Source organism: Diaphorina citri, unplaced genomic scaffold, assembly GCF_000475195.1.
Source record: "Diaphorina citri unplaced genomic scaffold, Diaci psyllid genome assembly version 1.1 scaffold682, whole genome shotgun sequence".
Classification (NCBI taxonomy): Eukaryota; Metazoa; Arthropoda; class Insecta; order Hemiptera; family Psyllidae; genus Diaphorina; species Diaphorina citri.
Window position 1 is genome coordinate 57,938 of NW_007378115.1, and position 18,059 is coordinate 75,996.

An 18,059-nucleotide genomic window follows, 5' to 3' on the forward strand; every position below is an offset into this window, starting at 1 on the left:
AGGATTTCCATTTGCCCTTGTTGATTTTCCTCTCTGCTAACACTTCACTACTTTGAACCTCATCTTTCTCTGCTAACACTTCACTACTTTGTACCTCATCTTTCTCTGCTAACACTTCACTACTTTGTACCACATCTTTCTCTGCTAACACTTCACTACTTTGTACCACATCTTTCTCTGCTAACGCTTCACTACTTTGTACCTCATCTTTCTCTGCTGACACTTCATCTCCTTGCTTATAAATACTAGTATTTACGGAATTAGAGATCAATTCTTTTTTATGGCATCCTTTGTTTACTTTTTCTTCCCTGAAACTTTTTAGGATTTCCATTTGCCCTTGTTGATTTTCCTGATTTTTCACGACCAATTCTTTTTCTGGAAGGTCATCTGCAGAATTAGTCAACATTTCTTTTTGGTGTTCTTTTTGATCGCGTGTGGATTTTGAACCTATTTGGGCCTTCATTACTTTTTCCCCACCATCTTTACTCGATTTCTTTTCGAGGGTCTTACTTGTCGATTTTTCCGTTTGTTGTTTCATTTTCGTGTTTCTTTCTGATTTTAGAGGTTCAGTTTTATTTACACTTTTCCTTTTCCTTCTCCTTAACAGCGTTGACTGTGATCTATTCAAATCGATAGTTCCTAATGTTTCCGTTCTACTTTTTGGGCCAGGTTTCCTTACGTTGCCAGATTTCGTATTGATTAACAGCGTTGGTTGTTTTTTCACATGATCATCTTTCGTTCCCGTTACTTTTGATGTCTTTTTTGGTATTTTCTCTGTATGACTAGTTGACATTTTTTCTGATTTAGCTACTTCACTACGTTGTAATACATTGTTGTCATGTAACAGCGTTGGTTGTTTTTTCACATGATCATCTTTCGTTCCCGTTACTTTCGATGTCTTTTTTGGTATTTTCTCTGTATGACTAGTTGACATTTTTTCTGATTTAGCTACTTCACTACGTTGTAATACATTGTTGTCATCTAATACCTCACTGTTTTTCAACTCGTCTTTGACACTGTTTTCTATATTCCTCGTGAGACGGTCTGACAGGTCCGTAAGATCGCGGTTTGTCAGGTGGTCTGAGCGTGTGTGGCTGGCCTAATCGTTCAATAGCCTGCAGTGTTTCGGATTGATTACTTTATGCCCGCCACTCATGCTCAGACAGTCTGACCGCGGTCTCATGGACCTAGGTCTGTCAGACCGTCTGAAAGACGTGGGTATCGAGCTTTTACCACTTCACACGTTCCGACGTATAGACCATGGTCTGTCAGACGGTATGAGTGTGAGCATTATAAGCATTGGTTATTTGCCATAAAAGAGCTACGTGCGAAACGCTACATTGAAAATGGAGGACAGAAAGTACAAAGCCACTGATCTTTCACCTCCATGGGCTCCAGAGTAGTGCAAGTTTTATCCACTAGTGTCGCTGTGTCGCTAAGAATCAGCTGATCAAAGTAAACAAAAACAAATTTCATTATTTTTATTTTCATTCCCATTTCTGGAATCTGGAGCTGGATTTCTGGAGTTTCTGTAGATTTTTGATTTTTGGGAATTTGGGAAAGAAGAGGAACTATAATTCCGACACTGGGAGGATTGTTTAATTTGATTGTTCCTTCTGTGCTGACAAGTTTTATATCTGATAAATTTATCTGATTACTTGATTGATCTATAACTTCTGTCTCTAGTATTCCTAGAGACTTTTTCTCTAAAGCATTGGTTATTTGCCATAAAAGAGCTACGTGCGAAACGCTACATTGAAAATGGAGGACAGAAAGTTAAGCATTGGTTATTTGCCATAAAAGAGCTACGTGCGAAACGCTACATTGAAAATGGAGGACAGAAAGTAGAAAGCCACTGATTTTACACCTCCATGGGCTCCAGAGTAGTGCAAGTTTTATCCACTAGTGTCGCTGTGTCGCTAAGAATCAGCTGATCAAAGTAAACAAAAACAAATTTCATATTTCATTCCCATTTCTGGAATCTGGAGAGTGGAGCTGGATTTCTGGAGTTTCTGTAGATTTTTGATTTTTGGGAATTTGGGAAAGAAGAGGAACTATAATTCCCAGGTTTTTTGCCGTATTTTTATTTTCATTCCCATTTCTGGAATCTGGAGCTGGATTTCTGGAGTTTCTGTAGATTTTTGATTTTTGGGAATTTGGGAAAGAAGAGGAACTATAATTTCACCTCCATGGGCTCCAGAGTAGTGCAAGTTTTATCCACTAGTGTCGCTGTGTCGCTAAGAATCAGCTGATCAATCAAAGTAAACAAAAACAAATTTCATTCCCATTTCTGGAATCTGGAGCTGGAGTTTCTGTAGATTTTTGATTTTTGGGAATTTGGGAAAGAAGAGGAACTATAATTCCCAGGTATTTTGCCGAAGTACAACCATGAGCGAAATAAAATGCAGAGGATAGCACTAGATGGGTTAGTTTCCAATAAATTCTGAATGACAAACTATGCTGTATTTGGGGGTAAGTTTTTTGCGTAACATGGTGGTCAAGACATCATAGCTTATCTCATGAAGTTATGACTATGACTAATTAATTCAATGAACGAGATAAAAACACATTAAATTACCTATCATACCAACTTGATAATGTCATTTAATTTGTTAATGAGAACATGATAAAGCTAAATGGCCCCCAGATCTACAGTTTGACTGTTAATGGTGAAAGATCATTAGGGCTCTTAATCATGACTGACTAATTAATTCAATGAACGTGATAAAAACACATTAAATTACCTATTATACCAACTTGATAATGTGATTTACCCCCGTATGTATGAAATCTTAAGATAAACTTAAGTTTAACTTGAAATGAAAATCTTGCCAAATTTCATGAAATCTAGCCAGTTATCTCAAGAAATGACATGAAATTGGCAACATTGTTCGTCTTAAGTTAAACTTAAGTTTATCTTTGGATTTCATACATACGAGGGTGAATTTGTTAATGAGAACATGATAAAGCTAAATGGCCCCCAGATCTACAGTTTGACTGTTAATGGTGAAAGATCATTAGGGCTCTTAATGCATGAAAAACATCCGAAAGTAAATTTAATAAGTTAATAAGTATTGGGAACCTGTACTGTGTACCTAAGGAGAAAGCAAAGCAATTTGTCCAAATGAGGAAATGGGTGGAAATATACATTTTGGTGTCCCCCGGGTAAAAAAAAAGTGATTTTCAGTTGATGGTCTGTACACATGTTTTTTGTTTCATTTCAGAACTCCGAAACACACTTCTATCAGCATGAAGTATGAACAATTCCCAATTCCTATCCGTTCTGAAAGAGACTTACATAATAAATGCTGTGGTGGAATGGTTTGGTGCATCAAAGACATCTGTGGAGTGATATGTGCCATTCTAACATGGCTATTAATATTGTATGCCGAGTTTGTGGTCATGGCGGTGATGCTTATTCCCAATCCACACCCCATGTATAGGTTTTTCAACATGGCACTGTTTCAAACATTTGCCTTTCTGGCATTTGCTTCTCACCTAAGGGCAATGCTAACAGATCCCGTAAGTTTCATGCTGTCAATAGTTTATAGATGACTGAATGTCACTTTCGGCTAGTGAGTCAGTTAAAATGGGGGTTTAAAGGGCCAGCCCCATTTGAAGAAGCACTTCACACCCAGCTACATTTTATGGTCTTTGGTATTTGTCAGTAGAAACCAGGTATAAATTGCAGTTATTTATTGAAATTTGTAAAAAAAAAAAACTGGTCCCTAGCCAAAGGCAGATGATATATATAAAAAAAACCTAACTAACAAATTTGGTACATCTGTTTATGTATTACTGATTAAAATAAATTTCATAAATATGTATATTATTTGAGAAATATTATTTGAAAAAAATGTTAACACAGATGAAAGTCCATAACGTTGGGGTATATTCACTAAAATACAATTCACAATGTCATAATATATTCTTATTAAATTGTAATGTTATTTGATGTCATTGTGAAGAACAAAATAAAATTACATCCTTTGAAAAAAAAAAAAAAAAAAAAAAAAAAAAAAAAAAAAAAACACCCATTTTATAAATTTATAGGAATCATTCTTAAACAATGTATATTTTAATAATTATTTAACTTGGTTTTTCGTCCAGGGTGCTGTTCCAAAAGGCAATGCAACAACAGAAATTATTCAGCAGATGGGCTTCCGAGAAGGTCAAGTCATATTCAAGTGTCCCAAATGTTGCTGCATAAAACCAGAACGTGCACATCACTGTTCGGTGTGTCAACGGTGCATACGCAAAATGGACCATCACTGTCCCTGGGTGAACAACTGTGTCGGTGAAAACAATCAGAAATATTTTGTGTTATTTACTGTGAGTTAATGTCCATGTGGAAAATAATAATTTATCCATGATTGACTGGAAAAGGAAATCTTGTATCTCAACTTTATGAAAAAAATAATAAATAAATAAATAATAATAATAAAAAAATAAATAAATAGAGGGAGCTTCAACAACAGAGGTCTGATCTTTCTGAATTAGACAAAAGGAAAGGAGAAAACCTGTTCCAAGGACAAAGTAGGACAGTGGTTCCCAAACCTTTTCTTTGTGGCCCCCTTTTTTTTCAATTCTGAAGATGCTGCAGCCTCTTTACTATATTTCATGTGACTCAACTTTAAAGATAAAGTTTGCCCTGGGTGGGAATCGAACCCGCGACCTAGCGCTTATGAGACAGACGCGCTATCCTCCAACCTAACAAGGATGGTAATAAATATATCAAATCAAATCGCTAATTTGTTTGTGTAAAAGCAGAGCCTTTTTACAAGTGGGTATCACAGCGTTACTAAATGCTTCCTTAGCAAACAATTTCCATAATCTTTTTACACTGGCAATGCCGCCACTGGTCGCTACTAAATTAAAGTAGTTACTCAATTGACCTCACGAGGCTGAGTGCACCCCGAATTCCAAACACAGAGTCGAAAAAAATCCGACCCCGCCGGGAATTGAACCCAGGACCTCCGGAGTGCAAGCCTAGTGTGATACCCACTCGGGCACAGAGGTTGTTTTGGTAATAAATATATTTATTTATGTTTCAGTTTTACATAGCTACCATATCTATTCACTCGTTATTCCTGGCAGTCAATCAGTTTCTAATGTGCGTGCGTAACGAATGGCGTGAGTGTTCCTCTTATTCACCCCCCGCCACAGTGGTATTCCTTGTGTTCCTAGTCTTCGAAGCTCTTCTCTTTGCTATCTTCACCACGGTCATGTTACTCTCACAGCTGCAAGCTATTTGGAATGACGAGACGGTAAGTTCTCTTTGCTATCTTCACCACGGTCATGTTACTCTCACAGCTGCAAGCTATTTGGAATGACGAGACGGTAAGTTCTCTTTGCTATCTTTACCACGGTCATGTTACTCTCACAGCTGCAAGCTATTTGGAATGACGAGACGGTAAGTTCTCTTTGCTATCTTTACCACGGTCATGTTACTCTCACAGCTGCAAGCTATTTGGAATGACGAGACGGTACGTTCTCTTTGCTATCTTTACCACGTCATGTTACTCTCACAGCTGCAAGCTATTTGGAATGACGAGACTGTAAGTTCTCTTTGCTAAACGAAACAAATTCTATGTAGTTTTTTTTTATCTCTACTAAGGTCACGTTTGCCAGTTTAGTTAGCTTGGAGGGTTGCGCTAGGTTTCGGCTCTGTGATTGGAGTTTGGGGTGCACTCAGCCTTGTGAGGACAATAGATCAGTTGCGCTTACTTGGGTGACGTTTCAAAGTCATAGAGCAGGAAAAATGAGGACCAACGGAATTTTTCCTTTTCTTCTACGACTTCTAGATACCGAGATAAATCGATTTTTTTCCTTTTCTTCTACGACTTCTAGATACCGAGATAAATCGATTTAAAAAATACCGGTAAATTGTGAACTTTGACGTCACGGCATACGCTCCCATAGACGATGACGTCATAATTCATGACTCCCGCTTTGTTTGTGCGCAAGCGTTTCTGCGCATTTTGACGTGGCAGCATTACCAGTGTAAAAAGATTTTTGAAATATGGAAATTGATTGCATTGCGAAGGAGGCACTTAGTAGTGCTGTGATATCCACAAAAGTTGTGGAAAAGATCTGCTTTAAAACAAATAATTTGAGATATGATTTGATGCTCGCCTGGTAAATAGGAGGGCGTGGGTTCGATCCCCGCCGAGGCATGGAATTTTATCGATGAATTTGATGGCACATTCGTTTTCTTTTGACAAAATTTTTGATGGCAAATTCGAGGAAATCAGGCTGTATGTTGTAAATTAGTGGTGTAAAAAAAAGTGGATATCTTTCGAAATTTTTTGATATTGGCTTATTACAAGCGCATATTTCGTGAACCATCATTCCTAGAACCCTTACATGTACTCCGATTGATTTGTCGTGAAAAGTTACATAGGAAAGACTCCTTGGTCATCTTAAATACTCTAATGGAAACTCTTGTTGAAAAAAAAAATCATGTTGAAATATTTGGAGATATCACAGAGAGGAGAGAGGGAGCAGAGAGAACCTTCCAGTCTGAAAGCAGAAGAGAGAATGAGCTCTGACAAAAATCTAGGTCTGAAGAAACCTCCCCTTGACCCCCTACTACCAAAAACCATGTAGGGGGTCAGGGGAAATGTAGGGGGTTGAGGGGAGGATTCTCCTACATTTTGACCATAGGTTTGAAGTTTGGACTTAATTTACTCATTTCCCCTTCATTTTCATAAGTGGAAGGTCCTCATCGATTCTTCTGTAATAAGTCACCTATTCGCGGTTTGCTCGTGGTATTCGCGGTTGGCTCGCGGTATCTGCGGTTGTTCGCGGTATTCGCGGATTGTTCGCGGTATCCGCGGTTTGTTCGCGGTATCCGCGGTTTGTTCGCGGTATCCGCGGTTTGTTCGCGGTATCCGCGGTTTGTTCGCGGTATCCGCGGTTTGTTCGCGGTATCCGCGGTTTGTTCGCGGTATCCGCGGTTTGTTCGCGGTATCCGCGGTTTGAAAAATGCGGCGCAGTTATTTCATGTGCAAATGGAGGACTTAAGCCCTTACCCTAGTGGGATGAAAAAAGATTGGAGAATTATGTTGAAGAGGCTTGGGAACATTGCTTGAAGGGGGGAAAAAAATCTGTTGTGACGCAGTGGGAATAGGGTGGAAAATCTTGAAAAAGTAGACTGGAAATTTGGAAAAAAACATTGCTTGGAGGAAAAAAAAATCTTTTGTGACGCAGTGGGAATAGGGTGGAAAATCTTGAAAAAGTAGACTGGAAATTTGGAAAAAATGGACTGGAAAACCGAGAAAAGTGAGGGGATTTTGTTTTTCCATTTGGGTAGACACCCTGTTTATCCTCCTTTATTTAAGAATTTGACCACATAATAATGGAGCTAGACCGCCTAGTGGTTACCTTCCACTCAAGAGTATTATTATTTTTTCAGGGCATTGAACAACTCAAGAAGGAGGAGGCCAAGTGGGCGCGGAAGTCTCGTTGGAAAAGCATCCAGGCAGTGTTTGGTAGATTTTCCCTCGCCTGGTTTTCACCTTTCACTCAGCCTCCTTCCAGATCCAAGTTCGAGAGCTATCTGTACCCGGTGTGAAGTGGCTTACCTTCTTCCCTCGCCAAACCTCCTGTGATTAACCTTTACCTGGTTCTCGTTGAACCTCGTTCCTTAAAAATCCTCGCACTTTGCATTACACACTTCGCGAAATTTTGTGACGTAACACTGAAGAAATGTAAAGGCAGTACAATAGTCCTAAACTAAAATGGACGTGGCATATAAAAGATCAAGAAGAGACCGCCTTAACATAATAACACTGAAGAAACGAGAAACCCGTTTACAAACATTACACAACCAACATAATAGTAACTGTTTGACGTCAGAATTTTTGTGAAATGCAATGTGAGTGCAAAGATGTACACACTTCGCGAAATTTTGTGACGTAACACTGAAGAAATGTAAAAGCAGTGCAATAGTCCTAAACTAAAATGGACGTGGCATATAAGGGATCAAGAAGAGACCGCCTTAACATAATAACACTGAAAAAACCCCTTTACAAACATTACACAACCAACATAATAGTAACTGTTTGACGTCAGAATTTTTGTGAAATGCAATGTGAGTGCAAAGATAGTTTCAGAAACGGGTATCCCTGTAGCCTGCACCACGAAAGTATGGACTAATGAAAATCATTATCGTAGGGCAGCTATCTTATAAACAACTTTGTGTACCTATCAGTTTTACGCTTGTAACTTTTTATTCAACATTACACAACCAACATAATAGTAACTGTTTGACGTCAGAATTTTTGTGAAATGCAATGTGAGTGCAAAGATGATTTCAGAAACGCGTATCCCTGTAGCCTGCACCACGAAAGTATGGACTAATGAAAATCATTATCGTAGGGCAGCTATCTTATAAGTCTTTTTTGAGACAGGTAATTTGAGACTCCTTTGAACTTAAATCCAATTGGTTGTAATCTGACCGGTTAATGCTTTTGATCAGTCAATCAGATTGTCTAATCCATATGGACTAATGAAAATCATTATCGTAGGGCAGCTATCTTATAAACAACTTTGTGTACCTATCAGTTTTACGCTTGTAACTTTTTATTTTTCCATACTTTCGAGGAACAGGATACTGTAGTTCTTTTCCCCAACTCAGAATCGCTTTTTTTCTGAGACAGGTAATTTGAGACTCCTTTGAACTTAAATCCAATTGGTTGTAATCTGACCGGTTAATGCTTTTGATCAACTAATCAGATTGTCTAATCCAACTGGTTTAATAATCTCAAGCTGTGATCCTGACCTTACCCACATGCTGAAGCAGACATGTGAAAGGTATGTCTTCTGACGCGTTTTGAGACTGCTAATTTGAGACTCCTTTGAACTTAAATCCAATTGGTTGTAATCTGACCGGTTAATGCTTTTGATCAGTCAATCAGATTGTCTAATCCAACTGGTTTAATAATCTCAAGCTGTGATCCTGACCTTACCCACATGCTGAAGCAGACATGTGAAAGTTATCACTATAGCATCCTTTCCCTCCCTTTCCCAAAGACAATTCCCTTTCGCAATACTTCCCTTGTACTGTGATCACAGACAAAATGAATTTGACAAATGAAAGACACGATCTATTGTGCAATGAGCTCCAGAAAAAATTCATAAACATATTTAATATTTATCTACTATCATTTCTCTTATTCTCATTTCTTTCCCAAAGACAACTCCCTTTCGCAATACTTCCCTTGTACTGTGATCAGACAAAATGAATTTGACAAATCAAAGACACGATCTATTGTGCAATGAGCTCCAGAAAAAATTCATAAACATATTTAATATTTATCTACTATCATTTCTCTTATTCTCATTTACTTCAATTATGGCAACTTCTGAAAAGTCTTTCTTAAATTTTCCTCACGGAAACTTGAAGGACTTTTTTTTCCTTGAAAATATGTACATTGTCAACTTGGGGTAAGCCCGTCAATTTGTTAATCAAAACAATTAAGGATTCTCATGTAAAAGATAATGACTCCCCGATAATTTAATCATAGAGATTAGAAAAAATTAACCGTAATTTTGTCCTTCTATATTATTTGAGAATTTGATAGGAAAGAGATCTAAAGTCAATCTGCCTCGAGTGTAGTTTAATAAGCTACAGATTTTTTTCGAAAAAGAATCCTGGTTTAAAAATCAAAATTCAGAAATAAACGTACCTAGGTCGATGCGGGTGGATTCTTAAAAATAAATAAAAGTTATACGAGTAGGTACATACTTCCTTACTATGGATTTTGTGTTTAATTGTTATGGTACCTATGGAATTTATTTTTTCTAATTATGTTGTTGTAGCGGCTTTAGCTTTCGCCGAATGGTGTTGGCAGAGTAAAGAAAAGACATCTTTGTATCTGCCATACACCGGGGTGATGGTCTCTAGCCATGTATAATTAGCTCGTCGTGAACCGCAGTCAACCATCGTGAGGACTTGTGCTTATTCTTTAAAAGCAGGGAGAACCCTTTGAAACTGCCAGCTAGCTAGGCTGGTTAATGTTAACACAGATGAAAGTCCATAACATTGGGGTATATTCACTAAAATACAATTCACAATGTCATAATATATTCTTATTAAATTGTAATGTTAGTTGATGTCATTGTGAAGAACAAAATAAAATTACATTCTTTGGAAAAAAAAAATATCTAGCTATGTAATATGTAGGTACCTAATTTGATCATTTATAGGAATTATTCTTAAACAATGTATATTTTAATAATTATTTAACTTGGTTTTTCGTCCAGGGTGCTGTTCCAAAAGGCAATGCAACAACAGAAATTATTCAGCAGATGGGCTTCCGAGAAGGTCAAGTCATATTCAAGTGTCCCAAATGTTGCTGCATAAAACCAGAACGTGCACATCACTGTTCGGTGTGTCAACGGTGCATACGCAAAATGGACCATCACTGTCCCTGGGTGAACAACTGTGTCGGTGAAAACAATCAGAAATATTTTGTGTTATTTACTGTGAGTTAATGTCCATGTGGAAAATAATAATTTATCCATGATTGACTGGAAAAGGAAATCTTGTATCTCAACTTTATGAAAAAATAATAAATAAATAAATAATAATAATAATAATAATAATAAAATAAATAAATAGAGGGAGCTTTATGTGTACTCCCTTTCGCAATACTTCCCTTGTACTGTGATCACAGACAAAATGAATTTGACAAATCAAAGACACGATCTATTGTGCAATGAGCTCCAGAAAAAATTCATAAACATAATATTTAATATTTATCTACTATCATTTCTCTTATTCTCATTTACTTCAATTATGGCAACTTCTGAAAAGTCTTTCTTAAATTTTCCTCACGGAAACTTGAAGGACTTTTTTTCCTTGAAAATATGTACATTGTCAACTTGGGGTAAGCCCGTCAATTTGTTAATCAAAACAATTGTTCCCAAGAAGAAGGGCCTATGTTAGTAGCAAAAATTGTCACAAAAGATCTAACCAGGTCGCAGTGACCAAGGGCGTTTATTAAAGCCGATGGCCCTACCTTTACCAATACCAATAGTAGCCCTTGAAAATATGTACATTGTCAACTTGGGGTAAGCCCGTCGATTTGTTAATCAAAACAATTGTTCCCAAGAAGAAGGGCCTATGTTAGTAGCAAAAATAACTTAGGCCCTTCCACTGGAAACGATTTAAAACTTTTCGACTCGCTCTACTTTGTACAACTCCATTTTGCACGTTTCCTCATCTCATTTTGAAAAAATCTACAATTTGTCACAATCTCCCTATCTTTGATCTCTATATTCATAAATCATAACTGGTAACTCCATAAGAAGTATCATAGTGATAAGTTACTTAATATAGCAAAAATAACTTAGGCCCTACTTCCTGGAAACGATTTAAAACTTTTCGACTCGCTCTACTTTGTACAACTCCATTTTGCACGTTTCCTCATCTCATTTTGCAAAAATCTACAATTTATCACAATCTCCCTATCTTTGATCTCTATATTCATAAATCATAACTGGTAACTCCATAAGAAGTATCATAGTGATAAGTTACTTAATATTGAGATTCAAATGTTAATACATAAAGACCTCTTTTTCGGTTTTGTTTTTAGAAAGATAAAATCTGTATACTCTATATCTATATTATTACGTACGTATACGTACTTTATTACGTATGTATACGTACTGCTCGTTTTGGCATTGTATATGTGCTTTTTAAAATAAATCTTTGCATAGATTTATGACCGGGGCCACAATCATATTTTAAGTTAGAAATCTGACTGTGGTCCCATTAATCCATAACTCTACCTGTAAATTGTTCAAACCACAATCATATTTTAAGTTAGAAATCTGACTGTGGTTCCATTAATCCATAACTCTACCTGTAAATTGTTCAAACGAACAATATGAAGGGAAGAAGCTCTGAGCCTGAGAGCGGGTAAACCTAGGATTTCCCGGTGAAACCTAGAATAAGGGAGAACATGTCTCTTTTCTGTAACTTTTCTCCCAAGAAGAAGGGCCTATCTTAGTAGCAAAAATAACTTAGGCCCTACTTCCTGGAAACGATTTAAAACGTTTCGACTCGCTCTACTTTGTACAACTCCACTTTGCACGTTTCCTCATCTCATTTTGCAAAAATCTACAATTTGTCACAATCTCCCTATCTTTGATCTCTATATTCATAAATCAACTGGTAACTCCATAAGAAGTATCATAGTGATAAGTTACTTAATATTGAGATTCAAATGTTAATACATAAAGACCTCTTTTTCGGTTTTGTTTTTAGAAAGATAAAATCTGTATACTCTATATCTATACTATTACGTACGTATACGTACTGCTCGTTTTGGCATTGTATATGTGCTTTTTAAAATAAATCTTTGTATAGATTTATGACCGGGGCCACAATCATATTTTAAGGAAATCTGACTGTGGTCCCATTAATCCATAACTCTACCTGTAAATTGTTCAAACGAACAATATGAAGGGAATAAGCTCTGAGCCTGAGAGCGGGTAAACCTAGGATTTCCCGGTGAAACCTAGAATAAGGGAGAACATGTCTCTTTTCTGTAACTTTTCTCGGTAATAGTACAAAGGTTTCTCTAGGTTTTACCGGGAAATCCGGGGGGCTACCCGCTTTTCCGGCTCATCCCGAAATAAAAATCTAAAAAGACATTTTCTTTAGTTGTTCGTTTACAAATCAGAACTCTGTTTATTCTTACTATGTTTAATACTGTTTTATTTTCTTTTTGGACCAAAGTACCTTCTTATCTTATTTATATTTTATTTTTTAAGCTACCTACTTTTTTTGTTCTACCCACTTTTCTGGCTCATCCCGAAATGAAAATCTAAAAAGACATTTTCTTTAGCTGTTCGTTTACAAATCAGAACTCTGTTTATTCTTACTTTGTTTAATACTGTTTTATTTTCTTTTTGGACCAAAGTACCTTCTTATCTTATTTATATTTTATTTTTTAAGCTACCTACTTTTTTTGTCTATTTTTTAAGCTACCTACTTTTTTTGTCTAGAATTATTTATTGTTTATAATTTCAAGTTGTTATTGTTTAATGACAAAATGTTCTACCTTACTGTGGTGCTCTTTGAATTTGAAATCGAGCTGCCTCGGTGATATATCGGTCAAGACGCTTGACTGGTAAAGAGAAGGGCGTGGGTTCAATCCCAGGAGAGGTATGAAATTTTGTCCTTCTATATTATTTGAGAATTTGATAGGAAAGAGATCTAAAGTCAATCTGCCTTGAGTGTAGTTTAATAAGCTACAGAATTTTTCGAAAAAGAATCCTGGTTTAAAAATCAAAATTCAGAAATAAACGTAGGTCGATGCGGGTGGAAAAAGAATCCTGGTTCAAAAATCAAAATTCAGAAATAAACGTAGGTCGATGCGGGTGGATTCTTAAAAATAAATAAAAGTTATACGAGTAGGTACATACTTCCTTACTATGGATTTTGTGTTTAATTGTTATGGTACCTTTGGAATTTATTTTTTCTGATTATGTTGTTGTTGTTGTTGTTGTAGCAGCGGCTTTAGCTTTCGCCGAATGGTGTTGGCAGAGTAAAGAAAAGACATCTTTTTGTATCTGCCATACACCGGGGTGATGGTCTCTAGCCATGTATAATTAGCTCGTCCTGAACCGCAGTCAACCATCGTGAGGACTTGTGCTTATTCTTTAAAAGCAGGGAGAACCCTTTGAAATTGTTATGATACCTATGGAATTTATTTTTTCTAATTATGTTGTTGTTGTAGCAGCGGCTTTAGCTTTCGCCGAATGGTGGTGGCAGAGTAAAGAAAAGACATCTTTTTGTATCTGCCATACACCGGGGTGATGGTCTCTAGCCATGTTTCATTAGCTCGTCCTGAACCGCAGTCAACCATCGTGAGGACTTGTGCTTATTCTTTAAAAGCAGGGAGAACCCTTTGAAACTGCCAGCTAGCTAGGCTGGTTAGGGTTAGTATTATTGGGATAAGGGATTATTTATTATAGAAAATGTTACAGAAAAAAAATTAATAAAAATAATGATTGTTTGTTTGAAGAAATGAATTTTTATATTCTCCTACTTATTTTGTATAATTATTTATATTTCAACGTTTTATTTTTATCTTTTACTTGTACAAATAAAATGTAGAAAAGCGTCTGGTATTTTACCATTTAAAAAACTGGAGTAATTATTTTCTTCTTTTCATCATCTTTTTCTGATAGGAAAGGGGCTCTTACGTAGCTCCCAACAGGTCCGATTTTTTCCAAAATTGAAAGAGAAAATTCCTTTTATACTTCGTAATCTGGTAAACCTATTGAATATTTTGTTCGAAGTTCATAAATCGGCCACAACATTCGAGTGGGTATACCTAAAAAACTGATTACACAAAATTCAACTGATTGGCCATAAGGAGTGCGAAAATTAGCTGACTGACCATAAGGCAATATGCAAAACGGCGGTTTACATCGTTTGGCGAAAGAAAATTTCGGAAAAGTCGTACCATTTTCCAGTAGTACAGGAAAAACCACTTTCGGGATCATAAAACTCAACTGATTGGCAATAAGGAGTACGAAAATTAGCTGACTGACTTCCAGGCAATATGCAAAACAGCGGTTTACATCGTTTGGTGAAAGAAAATTTCGAAAAAGTCGTACCATTTTCCAGTAGTACAGGAATCGTACTCCTTATTGCCAATCAGTTGAGTTTTATGATCCCGAAAGTGGTTTTTCCTGTATTACTGGAAAATGGTACGACTTTTCCGAAATTTTCTTTCGCCAAACGATGTGAACCGCCGTTTTGCATATTACCTTATGGTCAGTCAGCTAATTTTCGCACCCCTTATGGCCAATCAGTTGAATTTTTTGTAATCAGTTTTTTAGGTATACCCCATTCGAGTTATGGTCAAACAGCCTAAAGGAAAAAAATGTAAAATCGCCGAGAAAAAACCTGGAACTTCGTTGTAAGAATCTTCAACAACAATAAGTTTCAAGCATATACACATGATTATGTCCACTGTAGTTTTAACCCACGCACTCGCTCGTATATTCTGTGTTCGATTGAGATATGCCTGAGGCATTTCTTCACTTTCACAATTCCATGTATAACATGGGTACCTAAAACTACAGTGGACATAATCATGTGTATATGCTTGAAACTTATTGTTGTTGAAGATTCTTACAACGAAGTTCCAGTTTTTTTCTCGACGATTTTACAATTTTTCCTTTAGGCTGTTTGACCATAACTCGAATGTTGTGGCCGATTTATGAACTTCGAACAAAATATTCAATAGGTTTACCAGATTAACGATTTTACAATTTTTCCTTTAGTCTGTTTGACCATAACTCGAATGTTGTGGCCGATTTATGAACTTCGAACAAAATATTCAATAGGTTTACCAGATTACGAAGTATAAAAGGAATTTTCTCTAAATGTAGTTTGTAAGAGTGTTCTGTAACAAAACGAAGGTCTTATTGTACCGAAATCGAGGATGTAGAAGAAAGCCAGCCGTTCGGAGAAGGAACCTTATCTGTTTTGGAGCTTGCCCCGGCCGGCCCCGGGTGGGAATCGAACCCGCGACCTAGCGCTTGCAACTTGTACAAGGCTAACTAGGCTGACTCATTTTGACTTAGCTTGAAGAATCGAACGATATAATACACAATAGTGTTAAATGTAGTTTGTAAGAGTGTTCTGTAACAAAACAAAGGTCTTATTGTATCGAAATCGAAGAGAAATCGAGGATGTAGAAGAAAGCCAGCCGTTCGGAGAAGGAACCTTATCTGTTTTAGAGCTAGCCCCGGCCGGCCCCGGGTGGGAATCGAACCCGCGACCTAGCGCTTGCAACTTGTACAAGGCTAACTAGGCTGACTCATTTTGACTTAGTAACCTACCCCCCCGCGGTTTAATAGGATCATTTTTGTTTTATTTGACGTTTCGGTCTGACATCCTGACATGAATTTTGACATATCAAGAGAAAAGTTCAATTTCATTGTTCAACTTCAGAGAGAAAAGTTCATGGTTCAACTTCAAAGTTAGTTGAACATGACTATAAAAATGGTACAAGGTACCTACAATTTAATCCTCTACCAATTGCAAACCCGTCCTTACAATTCTTTACCTAGAAGCAATAACCGCGGATGATTGAATGCCAAAATGTTTCACAAATCTTACAATACAAGATATTTTAATTCAAATACTCGTACACGTTAGGAATCTAGTAAACAGTAGTGTTCCAACTGTTACGCGAACAACACGGAAGTACTGTGATACGAAGAGAGGTGTAAACAAAAATGATCACAAAGTTGGTAAGTTTCTCGTTTTGTAGCCACCTAGCGAACAAGAGAGGTTATATATATTTGGGTCGTCGTCTTATGGTGTGTTGTGTAGGTACTGTTGTGTATGATGGTGGTTTCGAACCAGTGTATTTCGGTTTTCCAATATCCAATATTGGCTAGAGTGAATTGATTCAATGCAGGCGAGCGCCTTGACCACACCACCGAGGCAGGTTCGCTCTCGGAACGAGTGGCTTTCTGTCCACTCTCTAAGATTTCGGGACAATAAGACCTTAGCACTTACAGTTCCCTCTATTACCCCCCTCTTCGCTCGCGCTTAAAAGTCTTTTTCGGACCTGTAAATTTGATCCACCTTTCCGACAGATACTCCTTATGTTACTTCTGGGCCCCGCCCTCTGTGATCAAGCTCATAAGACCTTAGCACCTACAGTTCCCTCTATTCCCCCCTCTTCGCTCGCGCTTAAAACAGTCTTTTTCGGACCTATAAATTTGATCCACCTTTCCGACAGATACTCCTCATGTTACTTCTGGGCCCCGCCCTCTGTGATCAAGCTCCAGACAAGGATGATACCGAAGATGACGTCACGACAACTCCGGCCTCCGAGTTCGAAGCATTCTACCCTCGCGAGGCCTACGGTATTCCCAACAGTGTTGTCAGAGCACCTCACGGCCACGGAAGCTTCTATAAGTATCGCAACCCTGCTCTGGTCGACACGAAAAATGCTGCGGCCTACGGGTTTCGATTTGATGGAAAACGGAGGTTTAACTTTGACTAGGAAAATACGTTTTTGGACACTTTTGGACTTTGGTCATGGCCCCGCTTTCCGTTAGACCTTCGTTTTTCGTCGGTATCTCACGTATTGGAACAGTTTATTTTTTAAACCAAATTTGGGAGATATAAACGAGCATTTTTGTCTGGTCTAACCTTTTCAAAATTATACCTTGGCCGTTCGCATTCATGAAAATATAATCGAGGTTTTATAATAGTAGCCTGCTGGAGTAAAGGGACTTTACAGTCCTATGCGAGCAGTATAAATAAGCACTATTATTATTATATACTAAGCACATAAGTGACATAAGGTTCGTTCTCGGAACGAGTGGCTTTCTGTCCACTCTCTAAGATTTCGGGACAATAAAACCTTAGCACCTACAGTTCCCTCTATTACCCCCCTCTTCGCTCGCGCTTAAAACAGTCTTTTTCGGACCTATAAATTTGATCCACCTTTCCGACAGATACTCCTTATGTTACTTCTGGGCCCCGCCCTCTGTGATCAAGCTCCAGACAAGGATGATACCGAAGATGACGTCACGACAACTCCGGCCTCCGAGTTCGAAGCATTCTACCCTCGCGAGGCCTACGGTATTCCCAACAGTGTTGTCAGAGCACCTCACGGCCACGGAAGCTTCTATAAGTATCGCAACCCTGCTCTGGTCGACACGAAAAATGCTGCGGCCTACGGGTTCCGATTTGATGGAAAACGGAGGTTTAACTTCGACTAGGAAAATACGTTTTTGGACACTTTTGGACTTTGGTTATGGCCCCGCTTTCCGTTAGACCTTCCTCCTTTTTCGTCGGTATCTCACGTATTGGAACAGTTTATTTTTTAAACCAAATTTGGGATATATAAACGAGCATTTTTGTCTGGTCTAACCTTTTCAAAATTATATCTTGGCCGTTCGCATTCATGAAAATATAATCGAGGTTTTATAATTCAAATAGAAAAAGTGTTTTATTTTTACAAACTGGACATATTTATTTACAGAACATTTTGTACAGTTACAAA

The 18,059-nt window shown here is 37.6% G+C and overlaps 2 protein-coding genes and 4 long non-coding RNA genes across 12 annotated transcripts; 4 read left to right on the top strand and 2 right to left on the bottom strand.

Annotated features, from left to right (window-relative positions):
- The first annotated feature begins 1,991 nt into the window (after positions 1-1,991).
- LOC103511160 (palmitoyltransferase ZDHHC3) lies at positions 1,992-7,613 on the top strand. Of its 6 annotated transcripts, none has more exons than XM_026825019.1 (6): positions 1,992-2,067; positions 2,368-2,425; positions 3,225-3,522; positions 4,111-4,332; positions 5,055-5,267; positions 7,418-7,613. In XM_026825019.1, the coding sequence occupies exons 2-6, from the start codon at positions 2,403-2,405 to the stop codon at positions 7,574-7,576; spliced, it is 915 nt and encodes a 304-aa protein (XP_026680820.1). In that variant the 5' UTR covers positions 1,992-2,067; positions 2,368-2,402; the 3' UTR covers positions 7,577-7,613. The 6 variants fall into 6 exon arrangements, with proteins under 6 accessions (XP_026680820.1, XP_026680822.1, XP_026680821.1 ...); XM_026825021.1 differs by having other exon boundaries at positions 2,007-2,067; positions 2,368-2,472; XM_026825020.1 differs by lacking the exon at positions 1,992-2,067 and adding an exon at positions 2,073-2,180 and having other exon boundaries at positions 2,362-2,425.
- On the bottom strand, positions 7,476-8,232 carry LOC113468257. The gene is made up of 2 exons (XR_003392080.1): positions 7,902-8,232; positions 7,476-7,677 (listed from the first exon to the last, which is right to left on the bottom strand). It is a non-coding gene; the product is annotated as an uncharacterized LOC113468257 (long non-coding RNA).
- A 277-nt stretch (positions 8,233-8,509) lies between these two features.
- LOC113468260 lies at positions 8,510-9,132 on the top strand. The gene is made up of 2 exons (XR_003392083.1): positions 8,510-8,817; positions 9,000-9,132. It is a non-coding gene; the product is annotated as an uncharacterized LOC113468260 (long non-coding RNA).
- A 3,125-nt stretch (positions 9,133-12,257) lies between these two features.
- LOC113468259 lies at positions 12,258-13,040 on the bottom strand. The gene is made up of 2 exons (XR_003392082.1): positions 12,975-13,040; positions 12,258-12,790 (listed from the first exon to the last, which is right to left on the bottom strand). It is a non-coding gene; the product is annotated as an uncharacterized LOC113468259 (long non-coding RNA).
- Positions 13,041-13,196: 156 nt separating this feature from the next.
- LOC113468258 lies at positions 13,197-13,572 on the top strand. Its single transcript, XR_003392081.1, has 2 exons — positions 13,197-13,326; positions 13,386-13,572. It is a non-coding gene; the product is annotated as an uncharacterized LOC113468258 (long non-coding RNA).
- A 2,536-nt stretch (positions 13,573-16,108) lies between these two features.
- Positions 16,109-17,245, top strand: LOC103511163. 2 transcript variants are annotated; one of them, XM_008475880.1, is made up of 2 exons: positions 16,109-16,287; positions 16,785-17,245. In XM_008475880.1, the coding sequence occupies exons 1-2, from the start codon at positions 16,273-16,275 to the stop codon at positions 17,049-17,051; spliced, it is 282 nt and encodes a 93-aa protein (XP_008474102.1). In that variant the 5' UTR covers positions 16,109-16,272; the 3' UTR covers positions 17,052-17,245. The 2 variants fall into 2 exon arrangements, 1 of the variants encoding a protein (XP_008474102.1); XR_541457.1 differs by lacking the exon at positions 16,785-17,245 and adding an exon at positions 16,639-16,684 and having other exon boundaries at positions 16,242-16,287.
- Positions 17,246-18,059: the final 814 nt, after the last annotated feature.